Genomic DNA, 17,438 nt, shown 5'->3' on the forward strand with positions numbered 1-17,438 from the left:
CACTTAATAGTGATCCTGAAATATGATGGCATACATATTGTCACTTCTTAGCCAGTCCAAATCCGATAGTAGGGTCATCAGTGAAGTACATCACTTAGCACTGAAACCATATTAGTTATGAACACAAGTGTTCACATAGTGCCAAACGAATTAGTAGAGATGTGGCCTGTGATAGCTAAATCTTATTCAGTCTAGCACCTTCACAGACACCAGGTGACCAAATGTTAGAGTGTCATGGAAATACCTGAGCATCATCAGCTGCAACCGAGATGGAATGATGAGCAACCATTTCTGCCTCCTCAGATAATAGTTACTCCAATAAAATGTTCCGTTTATTATTTGGAATCCTCACTGAAACTGTTCCTCACTCTACAAGGTTTCTAATTTTTTCAGCAGTGCTAAATCATTCACCTGTTCAGCAGAAATGTCATTTAATACAGTGATGACTGAGATTTTATCCGTACTGCTGCTTTCTACCACAGGATTTCTTGAAAGGCAGTCAGTGTCCTTGTGTTTGTGTTGTTTTTTCTGTACCACTGTGGCATGATATTCCTGAAGCCTTGGTACACATCCCACCATTTGACCATTTGATCCTTCAGGCTGGTCTGCCAGCATAGAGATTGGTGGTTCAACTCAGTGGTGTGTGATTTGCCATACAAAACAAACAACAATTACTGATGGCCCAGACAACTGCAAGGCACTTTTTCTTGGTTGTAGAGTAGTTCCTTTCAGAAATGGAGTGTACTCAGGAAGCTTAAGCAGTCACCTTTTCTGCACCTTTGAGTGTCTGTACTACGTCTGTGCCTATCCCGTAACTGCTAGTGTTAGTGTGAAATTCTGTCCCAGCATTTTTGTTGTAGAAAGTTAGGACAGGAAGTGATGATAGCACCTCCTTTAGGACAAGGAAAGATTTTTCTTTCACTTTGTTCCAGAATATCCTTGTAGTTATTGTTGCAAAGGGTGTCCCTTGATATGGAAGTCCTTTTTGAATTGTCAGTAATACAGGCACAGTCCGAAAAAGTTCTCACATCACTAGTGTGCCGAGAAGTTGGAACATCTGTGACATATTTTCTCTGGATCGAGATGGACTCTGTCACCGTTCATTAGATGCACCAAGATTTTTATTTCTTGGGTGGTGAAGAGGCGCTTTTTCCAATTCAGATGGAGGTCTGCTGTCAGAACACAATTCAACATTGTTGTCAGGCAGCTTTGATTTCTTCGGATGTCATTGGGAAAATTTCAGCTTCATCCAGATTGCAAAAATACATTGTCCATTTAAAGTGCTGAAGCAGATTGTCCATCATATGCTCGAAGGTGGCTGGAGTGTTAACATAGTCAAAACAGCATAATCTTGAATTCATGGAGGCCCTCAAGCAGTCTAAGGTGTCATCAATGTGCAGCAATGGATAGATATCATGAAAAAAAGATTTTGTTCAATCATTGGTAGTTGATGCAGAGACACTATGGGCCATTCTTCTTCTTCTTCTTCTTCACAAGGACCAGGGCACTCTGAATGTCCAGTGATGTCATCCTGCAGCATTTTCTTCTCTTCCTTTTGGATTATCCGTCGTTCAGCTGATGTCACCCTGCAGAAGTGGTGGCTAATAGGTGGGTGATCCCCAGTGTGCAGAGGGTGTTTTGCCATTGGCCATTTGATCTGCCTTTCCTCCACTCCCAATATGAAAGCATCCAAAAATTGGCATTAAATGGCTAACACTTACTAATATTGTTCATCAGTCAGGCTAGATCCTATTGGCAGTTCCTCCTCTATGTAGCCTCTAGTGGTAGCGGCGTACAATTCTTCATCAATGGCTTTACGTTGCCCTTCCTGGACTGGTTTGGCTGTCCTTATACACATCCCTTTGGGAGTGAGTTGTGGCTGCTTGTGACAATTAGTGATACAAAGTTACTCTGGACCACCTACAGTGCATATGATTGTGACTGACATGTAGATTTCCTTTGTAAGCCTGAATAGCTTTCTGCAATTGATGAAAGCTTCTCAGTTTAACTAAGCATCTATATTGATGACTGGAACTCATTTCTTTAATGGCAGTGGGATAACAATGTCTTCAGTGACAAACAAATGCCTAGAGCAATCTTTGTTATCCGTGCTTGTAGAAATAGCTTTACCAGTCTGAAGCTCTGATCTTCCATAGTATATGACTGCTTGTGGTGTCTGCAAGAAGTCCCATCTGAGGATAATATTGTGACTACATTTTGATAAACCATGAAATTCAGAGGGCTCTGTTCTGCAATTGACAATTATTCTTGCAATACACGATCTTGTTGGCTGGATGTACTTCCCATTTGTAACCTTCATCACACTCACTCTTATATCACAGAACATATTTAGCTGGCAAGGATAAGCATTTGACATTACAAAATAGGCAATCCCAGAGTCAACTAATGATCAACAGGTTGGCCATTGGTGGTGGTGGTGGTGGTGAGATTTCTTGACATCTTGATGACTGACACCCACAGAAGATTTACATCTGTGCCACCGTCCTGCCCATAAATGTTAGCATCACTTAGCATTTCTGTATTTGGCAGCTTAACAAGTGGCTGGTACCTCTGTACTGTGCTAAGAAACAGCTACAACATGTTGGGGAGCAATCATGTCCAGGGTATGGTAATGGGTTTCGTCCCACACGTCAGCTATAATTGTCTGCTGTGTGGCATCCCTGTTAGTTGCTGACAGGAATTGAGTGACATCTCCGTGTGGTCTGGCTCCTTCATAACATTGGAGATAGTGAGGGGGAGTAAAAGCCTTCCTCAGTTACTTAGGAAAGATAAGGAGAACAGAGAGGGCTATTGTCAGGCTACGAAGTATTTAAACAGGCGATGTTTGAATCATTCGCCAATTCTTTTCATAGATATTTGCACCACTGGTGACTTTATCTTTATGACTCGTTGGCTTAACGTCTTCAAGTGACAATTGCATGACAGCAAACTGTTCTGATTACTTTAACATATTGGTTCCTAGCATCCAGAGACAAATGCTGTCCCCTGACTCTTTCTGATTACCTGTAGAGAATACATATACCTCAACTACTCCTTTAACTTCTCAGACTCATCAGAGACAAGTACTGTGCCACAGCGCATTCCAGCTCTTTATTTGAACCACCTGTATTAGCTCACTAATGAAGACAAGTGAAGTCTCCTCTTGTTCTGTTATCTGTCACACAAACATGCAGTCCTTCTGGTACTCTTTTATCGAAGTTAGTTACTAACTGAAACGGAATACAGACTTCTTTGTATAATGATTGCTTGTGGATGGTTCTCACCTCAGCAGCATTGAAGCTGCACAGGTGCTCTTCAGGCGTCTAGGTATGCCCTCACTCTCTGACCGTGCTGAAATGGTTCCTGGTAGCTAACTCATTGCTGCTATGATGGCTACATACTGCAAACTGCTCCCACCAATTCTCTATAACCTCTGCTTAAAGTCCACTGTTGACTGCTGGTACTGTGTCTAGGAGTCTTCCTTTCTACTTTCTCTGACTGTTTTTCCTAAATCATGACAACTTCCACCCTCATTTAGAGAAGCACATGAATCTGGCTAACTTGTTACCACTTCCGTGATTCAGCAACAACTTGGCCGGCATGACCTATGGCTGGAACCATGACTATGTGTGATGACTTATTTTCTCATCAGTCTGTTTCCTGTGCCAAGTCTGCTTCTGTATCCACTGGTCCTATGTTGTATCAAATGTTTGCTCACACTGACCAAATAGCTCAGGCATGACACGTAATACATTAATCAAATTGGACAGCCACAATGGCAGTTGACTTGTATGAGTAGAACTGTTGCTGTATTTGATGTCTGGTGTGTAGAGTCTTTTTTTTTCAGTGGTACACAACATGTCCAAAGCATTTATAGTGGAAACATACAGTGTTTTCCTCTGTCCTCCAAATATCTGTTCTTCTTTGAGGTGTTTTACTTAGTAGAGGAGTTGGGTGTGCCTACATTGGTCAGATGTTTGGTTGTTGTTTGATGGCTGCAATGTAAGTCTGAGTTGGCTGACACTGTTCTTCCTGGTGAGTTCAGCTGGTGGTGGAGACTGGTGCTAATAAATGATACATCATTATTCAACATTCTTTATTGTGCCCTGCCTTATGAGATCGACATTTATGACTGCTATCTCTTGCTTACTCAGTCCAACATTTGTGCTTGCCACAAAATGCTGTATTGCTCTCTCAACAATTGTGTGTCAGAGAAACATGGTTGAGGTGGTTTTCTGCATTTGTCATGGGGACTACATTTTGGAGTCAGTGATACATCTTTAGTCCAACTCTCTTCTGTTGCATTTCGTCGATGCACTGGTGCCACTTCATGAATTTTTCTGTTGTTGTGGCATCATTTACTAGAAGAGCTTGGCACATCTTCTGTGACTCCTGTCATCAGGTGTGAGATTTTATCAGCTTCTGTAATATACAGATTTACAGTGTTATGTAGGGCAAAAACATTCTGTATGTAGGACTGTTATGTTGAGCCTTTCTTTCAATTATTCCTCTACTAGGTGGGCTTTCTACTCATTGTCACCAAATGTTTTCGTCCGTCCAGTCTGGAGTTTATCCCAGCTGTTTAGCTTCTCTTCATTGTTCTTGAACTGTTACTGAGCTGAGTTGAGCCATTCAAGTAAAAGCACACATTTACCCAAGACACCATGTCATCCCCCCTGTTGTATTTGATGACTCAGTCTAATTCTTTCAACCATTTTATCCTGTCCTGACTGCTGTCTTCGGAAAACACTGATGGTGCCTGATGTATAGCTGTTGTACTGCTGTTTTCGAATTCACTGCTCTCCCAAATATGTGGACTGTGGGGATGATGTACTGCTTATATCTCAGTTCATGTCCCTGTAGGCGACAGCATTTATATTGCCTAATTAGAGTCATGGTGAAGTAGATGTTTCGAAGTATCCAGCATTTTCACCAATCAGTATCACATTGTAACCAGAGTCAAATCGTGATCCGAAAGTGGAAGTCATCAGTGAAGGACAAAACTTAGGACTGGAAGCACATTTATTGTGAACACCAGTGTTCAGACAGAACAGAACAGAACTCCTTGATGCTGTTCATTCAGTATTCTGGAATATACATACGTTAGAAACATAAGATATTTCAAGAACTTCCAGAAATGATAAATTATTATTATTATTATTGTGGTCTTCAGTCCTGAGACTGGTTTGATGCAGCTCTCCATGCTACCCTATCCTGTGCAAGCTTCTTCATCTCCCAGTACTTACTGCAACCCACATCCTTCTGAATCTGCTTAGTGTATTCATCTTTTGGTCTCCCTCTATGATTTTTACCCTCCACGCTGCCCTCCAATGCAAAATTTGTGATCCCTTGATGCCTCAGAACATGTCCTACCAATCGGTTCCTTCTTTTTGTCAAGTTGTGCCACATACTCCTCTTCTCCCCAATTCTATTCAATACTTCATCATTAGTTATGTGATCTACCCATCTAATCTTCAGCATTCTTCTGTAGCACCACATTTCGAAAGCTTCTATTCTCTTCTTGTCCAAACTACTTATCGTCCATGTTTCACTTCCATACATGGCTGCACTCCATACAAATACTTTCAGAAACGACTTCCTGACACTTAAATCTATACTCGATGTTAACAAATTTCTCTTCTTCAGAAACGCTTTCCTTGCCATTGCCAGTCTACATTTTATATCTTCTCTACTTCGACCATCATCAGTTATTTTGCTCCCCAAATAGCAAAACTCCTTTGCTACTATAAGTGTCTCATTTCCTAATCTAATTCCCTCAGCATCACCCGACTTAATTAAACTACATCCCATTATCCTCGTTTTGCTTTTGTTGATGTTCATCTTATATTCTCCTTTCAAGACACTGTCCATTCCGTTCAACTGCTCTTCCAAGTTCTTTGCTGTCTCTGATAGAATTACAATGTCATCGGTGAACTTCAAAGTTTTTATCTCTTCGCCATGGATTTTAATACATACTCTGAATTTTTCTTTTGTTTCCTTTACTGCTTGCTCAGTATACAGATTGAATAACATCGGGGAGTGGTTACAACCCTGTCTCACTCCCTTTCCAACCACTGCTTCCCTTTCATGCCCCTCGACTCTTATAACTGCCATCTGGTTTCTGTACAAATTGTAAATAGCCTTTCGCTCCCTGTATTTTACCCCTGCCACCTTTAGAATTTGAAAGAGACTATTCCAGTCAACATTGTCAAAAGCTTTCTCTAAGTCTACAAATGCTAGAAACGTAGGTTTGCCTTTCTTTAATATTTCTTCTAAAATAAGTTGTAGGGTCAGTATTGCCTCACGCGTTCCAACATTTCTGCAGAATCCAAACTGATCTTCGCCGAAGTCGGCTTCTACCAGTTTTTCCATTTGTCTGTAAAGAATTCGCGTTAGTATTTTGCAGCCGTGACTTATTAAACTGACAGTTCGGCAATTTTCACATCTGTCAACACCTGCTTTCTTTGGGATTGGAATTATTATATTCTTCTTGAAGTCTGAGGGTATTTCGCCTGTCTCATACATCTTGCTCACCAGATGGTAGAGTTTTGTCAGGACTGGCTCTCCCAAGGCTGTCAGTAGTTCTAATGGAGTGTTGTCTACTCCAGGGGCCTTGTTTCGACTTAGGTCTTTCAGTGCTCTGTCAAACCCTTCACGCAGTATCATATCTCCCATTTCATCTTCATCTACATCCTCTTCCATTTCCATAATATTTTCTACAAGAACATTGCCCCTGTGTAGACCCTGTATATATTCCTTCCACCTTTCCGCTTTCCCTTCTTTGCTTAGAACTGGATTTCCATCTGAGCTCTTGATATTCATGCAAGTGGTTCTCTTATCTCCAAAGGTCTCTTTAATTTTCCTGTAGGCAGTATCTATCTTACCCCTAGTAAGATAAGCCTCTACATCCTTACATTTGTCCTCTAGCCATCCCTGCTTAGCCATTTTGCACTTCCTGTCGATCTCATTTTTGAGACGTCTGTATTCCTTTTTGCCTGCTTCGTTTACTGCATTTTTACATTTTCTCCTTTTGTCAATTAAGTTCAGTATTTCTTCTGTTACCCAAGAATTTCTACTAGCCCTCGTCTTTTTACCTACTTGATCCTCTGCTGCCTTCACTACTTCATCCCTCAGAGCTACCCATTCTTCTTCTACTGTACTTCTTTCCCCCATTCCTGTCAATTGTTCCCTTATGCTCTCCCTGAAACTCTGTACAACCTCTGGTTCTTTCAGTTTATCCAGGTCTCATCTTCTTAAATTCCCACCTTTTTGCAGTTTCTTTAGTTTTAATCTACAGTTCATAACCAACAGATTGTGGTCAGAGTCCACATCTGCCCCTGGAAATGTCTTACAATTTAAAACCTGGTTCCTTAATCTCTGTCTTATCATTATATAATCTATCTGATACCTTCTAGTATCTCCAGGATTCTTCCATGAATACAACCTTCTTTCATGATTCTTGAACCAAGTGTTAGCTATGATTAAGTTATGCTCTGTGCAAAACTCTACCAGTCAGCTTCCTCTTTCATTTCTTAGCCCTAATCCATATTCACCTACTATGTTTCCTTCTCTCCCTTTTCCTACTCTCGAATTCCAGTCACCCATGACTTAAATTTTCGTCTTCCTTCACTACCTGAAAAACTTCTTTTATCTCATCATACATTTCTTCAATTTCTTCATCATCTGCATAGCTAGTTGCCATATAAACTTGTACTACTGTAGTAGGCATGGGCTTTGTGTCTATCTTGGCCACAATAATGCGTTCACTATGCTGTTTGTAGTAGCTAACCCACACTCCTATTTTTTTATTCATTATTAAACCTACTCCTGCATTACCCCTATTTGATTTGGTATTTATAACCCTGTAATCACCTGACCAAAAGTCTTGTTCCTCCTGCCACCGAACTTCACTAATTCTCACTATATGTAACTTTAACCTATCCATTTCCCTTTTTAAATTTTCTAACCTATCTGCCCGATTAAGGGATTTGACATTCCACGCTCCGATCCGTAGAATGCCAGTTTTCTTTCTCCTGATAACTACGTCCTCTTGAGTAGTCCCCGCCCAGAGATCCGAATGGGGGACTATTTTACCTCCGGAATATTTTACCCAAGAGGACGCCATCATCATTTAATCATACAGTAAAGCTGCATGTCCTCGGGAGAAATTACGGCTGTAGTTTCCCCTTGCTTTCAGCCGTTTGCAGTACCAGCACAGCAAGGCCGTTTTGGTTAATGTTAACTTTGTAAACCACCATATCGTGTAATGTGGAGGATCTTAAAATACCACTATCATTTCCCCACTTTCCTGTGGTTCTGGAGCTTTATTTTATGGCATTTTTAGTAAAGAGCAATCATATGAGGATTGTCCAACCCCGGTAGCTGAGTGGTCAGCATGACAGAATGTCAATCCTAAGGGCCCAGGTTCGATTCCCAACTGGGTTGGAGATTTTCTCTGCTCAGGGACTGGGTGTTGTGTTGTCCTAATAAACATCATTTCATCCCCATTGACGCACAAGTCGCCAAAGTAGTGTCAAATTGAAAGACTTGCGTCCGGTGAAAGGTCTGCCCGATAGGAGGCCCTCATCACATGACATTTACGTTTTTATATGAGCATTATTTTGAACACAGAAAGTACTTACCGTCTACATGTTGTTGTTGGAATAGCTAGGAGGACCAGTATTGAATGTAATTGGACGATGTTCTGGGATGCCATATTTTTACTAAAACATTATAATTGCTTTTCAGTTTTGTGTTTCCACAGTTCCTACTTAGCATCCCCTTTCATATTATTGCTCTCTTTTAACCTGTTAAGTGGGTAGTTCGCGCGCGCGCTTCTTCCACAGTGGGCAATATACACCAGTGCGCCTGTTCGCGGTGGTGCTGCGCACTGTTCTCATGTTTTCCTTCGCGTTTTCATTGTTGAATTTAAATTGATATTGGGTGGAAATGAATAAAATATATTGCAGAAGTTAACAAAACTGTATTTTCACAATATTACATATCGTTTTCAGTGTGAAACATTTTAAAACAAGGTGCTGCACCCAAGGAAACTTCGCATTCTGCGCACCATTGTGAAGTCTCTTTGCAAAGACCTTTTCTCATACACACCACACACCTCCTTGTTGGTCTTTTCTTCGTTGTGGGTGGCAGAAGGTCTGTAAATGCCTGGCTGTAAGGCGTGTTGCTTTTGGTGTTCGAAGTGGGTGTCCTACTGATGTCCCTTGATGTGGTGAAGATATGGTCAACTGTTCACCAAGACTAATCAGGAAGCTCAATCTACTTTGTTCGCCACCATGCTTCTTGTACAGAATGTATGCATTGTAGCATGCAGTGTCCAACAAGTGGCGGAAAAGCTTCTGATAGTATTTTTTCAGCCTGCTTCTGGCCATCTGGTAGCTTTGTAACTGAGAATCGCACCTATCCACGCCCCCCATATTCTTGTTGTAGTCAACGACAACTTGTGGCTTTTGAACGATTCCCTTCTTCGAGTTTGCATTTACAAATGTATCGTCATGGAAGGTGCTGACCATAACAATGTCTCCTTTGTCTTTCCATTTCATTACCATCTGCTTGCCTTTGTACCCTGTTATGTACTCCCCTTTCTTCAGTTTTTCCTTTTTTTTACGAAGTCAGGGAACCCCTTCCTGTCTTGCCGCAATGTGCCGACAACATCGGTGTTATTGCTGGTTAGTTTGTCCACTAAATCTGTACTGGTGTACCAGTTGTCAAGATAAATACACTGGCCTTTTCCGAGTAGATCATGTGCAAGCTCCAAAAAAATTTGAGAGGTTATTTTTTCGTCTGGATAGTGGCCACCATAATTAGTGTCCTTTCCAGTGTAAACAATAAAGTCCCATACATACCCAGAACTGCTTTCACAGAGTTCGTACAATTTGATGCCAAATCTGCTACGCTTTGATGGAATATATTGCTTCCATCCAAGCCGTCCTTTCCAGAACAACGATTTGTCAATGGTGATGTTCCTTTCTGGCATGTACACTGATCTGAATTTACGCCGCAGATGCTCCATAATGGGGTGAATTTTGAATAGTTTTCTGCTGATAGTGCCTAGTGGATCATATGAGGTATTGTCAGCAAAGTGGAGGAATTTCAATAGAAGATGAAACCGCTTTTCACTCATCACTTTCCTGAAGAAAGGTGTGTCAGCTGATTCCCTCTTTGAAAAGTACATTTTGTGGTCTGGTTTGTGAAGAATTCCTTGAAGTACAAGCGTTCCAATAAGTGTTTTTACCTCATCGTGTGTAGTATTCTGCCAACTGTGAACCCTGGAGTGTGCTGCTAAATTGGGATGAGAAGCTATGAAGTGTTCTGCATATAAGTTGTCTGTTCAGCTATCATTGTGCACAAAGCATCATCCACAAAACACATAAAACAACTCATCACATCATTTTGTTTTAGAGGCACAACTGTACCACTATTACCACTGAACAAATATTGAATACGAACTGAACTAGCATGCACAAATTCACTAGGTACTGTCTGCTGCAGTAGTGTCGCGTCGTCAGATGTTTCTGAATCGAAGTCACTTTCACTAGCCTCAACATCTGTATCTTGAAAACTTTCAGAACTGTCACTGAAATTATCGTCACTTTCTAAAAGCAGCTTCTCAATCTCCGAATCTGATAAACGACTTCTTTTCGCCATTGCAAAAGATAACTCACTAACGCTGTGGTAAACACAGACGAAAAAGGCGCGCTTTTGCGGCTTCTTCACAGGACGCATTTTCTTGACGCACGCTCGAGTGGACAATGTTATAACTAGCCTAGAACACGCTGTGTTGCATGACAAGAGCTGCCATCTAGTGGACGAAGCTCAACTAATACCACAGTTTCAACGGCAGGCCGATAACTCGTCATTCCCACTAGCTACTGGCCACAGAACGCAGTGGACGGATATATCTGTCAAACGCACTGTGCAATAGCAGAGCATGGATGGATATATCCGTCATGCCCACTTAAAAGGTTAATATGACATTGGTTCTTTCATACCCATGTGTGTCATATTCGTACTAAGAACCACACATTATGTGGGTTAGTGGGCAAAATAATAATCTCGTATATATAACAACACAATAGTAATTTTTGGTCAGTCAGTTCTGAACAATAGAATCACATGACTTATGATCTGCACTTACATTCTGGTACATATTATGGGATCATATTGCAGCTCCTCAATAACAGAACTCCTTCTGAACTCCATTGGTCACCACGTATGACTTACTAAATGTGGGTGCATTATTTCAGTCTTGAAAATGTGAAGCAGTGTTTCAGAAAGCAGCTAAGTGGGAGTGTAATCAATGTGGCTGAAATCCTTTTGTGTGTGTGTGTGTGTGTGTGTGTGTGTGTGTGTGTGTGTGTGTGTGTGTGTGTTTGTACTCTGCAGTTTCTGTCTCTTCAAAGTTCAGGAAGTATTAAATCTTTCTTTGCATATCTTTGCGTATGGCAGTCACTAGTGCAATAAAATGGCATAAGATTTCCAATAGCACAACCATTCCAGGAAGCTTTTGTAACAACAAAAAGCAGCAGACATTAAGTGTACAGCATGGTGTAACATAAAATGTCAGCAGCCATCTGATGATGAACCTGTCAGTTCGAAACCTAATAAATAGCATTGTTAACTGTTGCTTGGTGCTGTTTTATTTTATTGTGTGAATTAACCTGTATTTTACACAACCATGGTCTCACCTTGTCAATTTTCAACAAAATAGAACTCTCATACAATTTGGTCCAAGGAATGACAGCTTCACAACAGCACTGGTTTGGTCAGTAAAGTTATCATATTCCTTAGGTATCATTTACTATAATTGTGTGTAGGTCATAACTGAAGGACGTCCAGCTGGCTTTTCTGAAACTAAGCCTCATTATGAATGGGACTGGCACTGGCTTCACCACAGAACTGACACCACAGATGATGTGTGATATGCTTTGTATGAGCGATAGTCCACACACTTTTCACATTGAGCTTGCAGTACCAGATGAGGGAAGTGTGTCAGGGGAGGTCAGGGGAGGAGGGAGGGATTGGGGGGGGGGGGGGGTGACTGTGGAGTAATGATGAGGGCTTGACTGGAGTAATCAGTTTAGAATGGGTGGAGGTTCCAGTAATAATGCAAAGATGGAGGCTTCTCCAGGATAGACTTCTGTAAAGAATTGTATCAAGCCAGTCATCAGACTGAAGATCATAACAATAACAAAATGGCAGCGTACTGTCATGGATTAAGTAGAAATCTATGATTCTGTCTATGGCCCAAGTGCAGTTTTATTGTTGTTGTCTCCTAGTAGTCCAGGCCATACCGTAGAAGTTAAAATCTCTCAACACAAAGTTGATGTCACTATAACTGAAATCAGATCATTTCTGGAAGGCACAATCCTTAGTGGGTTGCAAATAGATGACAGTGATGTACTTAAGTTGGAATCAGTCAGATAACTAGCGCTATTTTGTGTCCCTACCAGAGAGATTGAGATGTTGACACCAGCCCTGGTGAGGACCTTGCTGCCAAGCAGGTTCTGTGACCTCTCTAGAATGAATTTCATGTTATTTGTGATGGGTCAGCACATTAAAGCTCCTCTTTGGCTGTGCTACACTGTAAGGATGTTGCACGTATGTTTCCTGCATGTCTGCTATAAATGCCTGTATAATGACTGAGATAATCGTGAGTCTTGAAAGTTATTGATCTGGTTGCTTCAACTTCTTAATTTTAGTATGTTATTCAGCTGTGCAATAATTAGCTGCTGACATAAGAGACTATGTGATAAATAAGCTTCTAAATTGACAAACATGTTGCTGAAGTGGTGTTAAGTCGAAAGGCATGTTTCTGGCTGAGAGCCATGTGACATTTGATGATACTTCTTTTTCAACTAATATTAATTATTAGTAGCTTTGTTCATTACAATTTGTGTTGATACTCTTCTGTGTATTTTAATATTGTGTGTGTGCTCGCGCGTGCGTGTGTGCGCACTTGTAGATGTGGATGGGGTGTATGTAGGTACAGTTTTCTATGTCGTGGTATTAAGTAATTTATGTCATCACATAGCTGCAAACAGATACCTGATTTAATAAGAAAAATTATAATTAAAACATCTCTCTCTTCTTCATAAAGCAAATGAATGCATACATGTATAACTAACAACTTTGTGTTTTCTTTTTCTTTTTGTTGACATGTAGGTATCTTTCACAAACCGAGGGATGACTGGCGCATTGTATGTCGACTTTATCGGGGTCCATTTTTAATTGTTGAATTTCTTTTCTTGATGGGCGTGAATGTATATGGTTGGAGATCATCTGGTGTAAACCATGTGCTGATTTTTGAATTGGATCCAAGAAATCACTTGTCAGAACAGCATATTATGGAAATGGCAGCAATATTTGGAGTTGTTTGGACACTGAGTGTACTGAGTTTCTTGTACAGCTCTGCTCTTGGCATTCCACCATATGCTTGCCCACTCATGCTCATAATACTGATGGTACTGTTCACATTCAACCCAATGAAGATTTTTCGTCATGAAGCACGGTTCTGGGCTATTAGGGTGCTGGTATGGTACATTTTCTCTTACCACTTAGACTCGTGCATTAGTGTTCTGTAGTGATTGAGTTAATGTAGTGCTAACATATTTATGTTTGAGTAAAGGATTATCATTGCTGAAAGCTGTTTTTGTAGTAAAAAATTGCTTTGTTTTTTTCACATTTGCCGGCTGCTGTGGCTGAGCGGTCCTAGGCGCTTCAGTCTGGAACCGCGCTGCTGCTATGGTCGCAGGTTCGAATCCTGCCTCGGGCATGGATGTGTGTGATGTCCTTAGGTTAGTTAGGTTTAAATAGTTCTAAGTCTAGGGGACTGATGACCTCAAATGTCAAGTCCCTTAGTGCTTAGAACCATTTGCACCATTTTTTTCACATTTGCTTCTGTAATTGTTTTATTTTATTTTAGATGGTTTGATTTTGGTATTTCATAAGATGTACTACACTATTTAAGTAAACTGTAATTTAGTTAATGCATTACAGACAAAAGTTTATTCGGACTTGCTGAACAGGCATTTGTTGTACATTGAGCAATAATATTGTAATTGGACAGTGTGATTTGAACATTATCAGCCAATCAAGTTTTGTGAAGTGGTGTTTTCCCCATTCTCTACCCCTAAAGGGAGAGTCTATAGTCAGGATCCTTTCAGGTAAGAGCCAAGTGGGCTGTTTGTGGGGCAGAGAGTATCCCAGTTGCAAATATGTTTGAAGGGGCGTGGTAAAGTTTTGTTGGGGTGAGAAGTTTTGTTGGATGGTGTTGGTAGACAGAGAGAGGGGGAGGGAGAGAGAGAGAGAGAGAGAGAGAGAGAGAGAGAGAGAGAGAGAGAGAGGCATGAAGTGGGTGGAGGAGTTAGGAAGGGGTAGCTGGCAGCTAGGAAAGATGTAGCTGGTGTGTGGGATAGGATTTCAAGAGAGGGAGGCAGCATGTGTGTGGATAGGAATGCAACATACAAGCACATGAGCCAGGGAGTTCATGAGGGATTCAGTGGTGATGACATGGAAGCATAAGCAACATACTCAATTTTGATGACTGCTTTACAACTTGTGCCATTTGGGTCCTTCCCCCCCAGCACTAGCTTTTCTGCATTACATAGGTGGGAGACATCCTGCAGCACATCCTTCATTCCCATAATTCTTCTGGCCTCAGTCTCCATGATTATGCTCCCCAAGGGGCTCATGAATTTTTTGAGAGTTCCTGATGTGTGGCGCCCTCGGTGCTCCGAGCTATTCCATCATTTCTTTACAGGCTGCATTTTCTTCACTGTGCCCCTCTCACCGCATCCTCACTCCTTCCCTGCTGCTCCCTGCTTCCCCCCCCCCCCCCCTCCCGTGTTCTTACATATGTCGATCTGGCTAGCCACCTGGTTTCTTGTACTCCTTGTGGTCCCCCCCCCCCCCCTTTGACTTTTCTCTTTCATCCTTCCTTTTTGGCATTTTTGATCCCCCTTTGGGGTTTCACCTCCACTAAACTTTCTTGCCATAGTGTGAGACATTTGGGGAAAAACTCCCTGCCTAGCACCTATGGTCTAGATTTCTCTCTCCTCTTCCTTTCCCTCTTTCTTCCCCACCGTAACTCCTCTCAGCCCCACCAGGTCACCAGCATGTGTGACCAGTTGTGTGTTGGGGCTGTTGCTACGTACCCATCTGACTGAGTTCCCTGTCAGCACAGGGATCACGCTTCTGATACCAGGGCTGTTGCCTCCCCATGTATGCCTAGAAGTGGTTGCTTGTCATTATGGAGCATTGGAATTCCCGGAAATGGCCACTGTGCCAGACAGCTATTGCTGTGGCTGGGTGGCACCCATAGGGAGAACCCCTGATTGGAGTGGGTGGTATCAGGGTGGGTGCTTGCTGTATGAAATGTATCAAGCTTCAAAAGTCTAGCTGTTCTTCTACAGCTAACTCTTTGGATTATGGAATGCTGCTTCTTATGATCCTGTAGCCTTCCCTTCCCTGGCTACTGTCTGGGATAATGGCCAGGCTTGCCGGCATTGGGTGAAACACTTCCTCCGCTACCTGATCTGTACTAGGATGTTGGGGACAAATTCACCGCCTCAAAGCCATTATTTTCTGTGGAAAACATTGAAGACAAGTTTGACAAAAACGTGGAATCTCTCAGTAAGATGCAGTCGGGTCTGTGTACATCAAAACTACTTCTGCCACCCTGTTGCAGCTCTTTGTGTTTGTGATCTCCTCCTAGAGAAGATCAAGGTTACATGTTATCGGTGTGATGTGAAGCTGTATGTCCCACCACCCATGAGTTGCCTTCAGTGCTTGCATTTTTTCCACTTCTTCCCGATGTACTACGGACACTCTGTGTGGTGACTGTGGACACGCACTATGTGAGGGAAGCCTCCATGTTTCACCACCTGTGTGTGTTAATTGTCTAGACCATCTCTCTCCATTCTCACCAGATTGCCCAGTTTATAAGAAAGAAAAGAAAATGCAAGAGTATAAGTCCCTGGATCGTCTGTCTTACACTGAGGCTCATCAGAAATTTGACCAGCTTATTCCTTTGGTGATGACTTCTACTTTTGCCTCTGTTTCATCCTTTCCCCCTCCTCTCTCTTCTTTATCCCAGTCCTGGCCCCCTCTCCTCTCCCCCACCCCAGTGATTCCCATGCCCTCCCATGCAGGTGCTGCTCCCCCTCCCCCCTCCCCCCACCCTCTGCCATATTTGGCTCCAGCTGGTGATGGGGCTCGGCCAGAGGCCAACTGCCACAACTTGGCTGCTGCACAAACAGTCTGTGTGCCCCAAGGTAACCTGCTCTCTTTTGGTTCTGGATCTTTCAGAAGCCTGCTCTTCCTATGTGCCCTGCCCTCCTCATACTATGAAAGAGGAGGAGGAGGAGGAGGAGGAGGAGAAGTAGTAGTAGTAGTAGTAGTAGTAGTAGTAGTAGTAGTAGTAATAATCCAAGGACAAGACCCCTCCCCGGAGGTGCGACCTCCCGTCTCACAACCTGAGTCTGACATTCTGTCCTCATTGGTGATGTGTGGTGACCTGGTGGCATGATTATCTCCAGCCCATTTGCCTCCCATTTGGATACCACCTGTATTCTTATTCAATGGCACCATGACAGATACTACCGTTATCTCCCAAAGTTGCAATCCTTTATTGCCTTTTAGTTAGCAGCTTGTATCATTCTCCAGGAATCTTATTTTAATGATGCTCACTCACTGATCTTTTGTTGATTCTATGCTTTCTGTAGGAACCAGGTCAGTCCTTAGAGGGCTTCTGGTGGTGTCTGCACGTTGGTCTGTACAGATATTGTTAGTACATGGACCCACATTGTACCCTATTGGAAGCTGTGGCCATTGGGGTCCACTTGGGCTCTGTGGTCATGGTTTGCAATCTCCCTCTCCCTCTCCTGACAGGCCACCTACATCTGCTATACTGCTACACTACCTGTCTGCCTTCAGCAACTCCCCCCCCCCCCATTTCCTCCTCCTTGGGGGACTTTAATGCCCATCACCCTTTATGGGGTAGTGCTTTTCATCTAGTCAGAGGCTCATTCACCAAATTCTTGCGGACCATGACCAATGTCTTCTAAATGATGGTTCCCCTACTCATTTTTGTGCTGCATGTGGCACTTTCTCCGCCGTTGATCTTTTACTCCCCCCCCCCCCCCCCCCCCCCCCCCCCCCCCCGTCTTTCCTCCTTCCTTACACTGGTTACCACACAATGACCTCTGTCATGGTAACCACTTCCTGTTGATTGTTGAATTCCCTTCCCACCTCCCGATGCCCTTGTTATATGATTGGTCTGTATATACCTCCAGGTCATTTTTCCACCTTCTTTGTCAGGTTGTATTGATTAAGTCATCTGTGGTCTATTTGGTAAGACAATCCTCACTGCCGGTATTGCCGTTACCTGCTTGACAGGCCCCATTTTCCATCAGCCA

General features: G+C 42.5%; 1 protein-coding gene across 1 annotated transcript in view; it reads left to right on the forward strand.

Moving 5' to 3' along the window:
- Positions 1-17,438, forward strand: part of LOC126483690 (xenotropic and polytropic retrovirus receptor 1) — a 111,449-nt gene that overhangs the window by 33,293 nt on the left and 60,718 nt on the right. Inside the window, exon 5 of the mRNA XM_050106778.1 lies at positions 13,186-13,553. Coding sequence (XP_049962735.1) covers positions 13,186-13,553 — 368 coding nt within the window. The remainder of the gene's footprint in view (positions 1-13,185; positions 13,554-17,438) is intronic.

Source organism: Schistocerca serialis, chromosome 1 (assembly GCF_023864345.2).
Source record: "Schistocerca serialis cubense isolate TAMUIC-IGC-003099 chromosome 1, iqSchSeri2.2, whole genome shotgun sequence".
Taxonomy (NCBI): Eukaryota; Metazoa; Arthropoda; class Insecta; order Orthoptera; family Acrididae; genus Schistocerca; species Schistocerca serialis.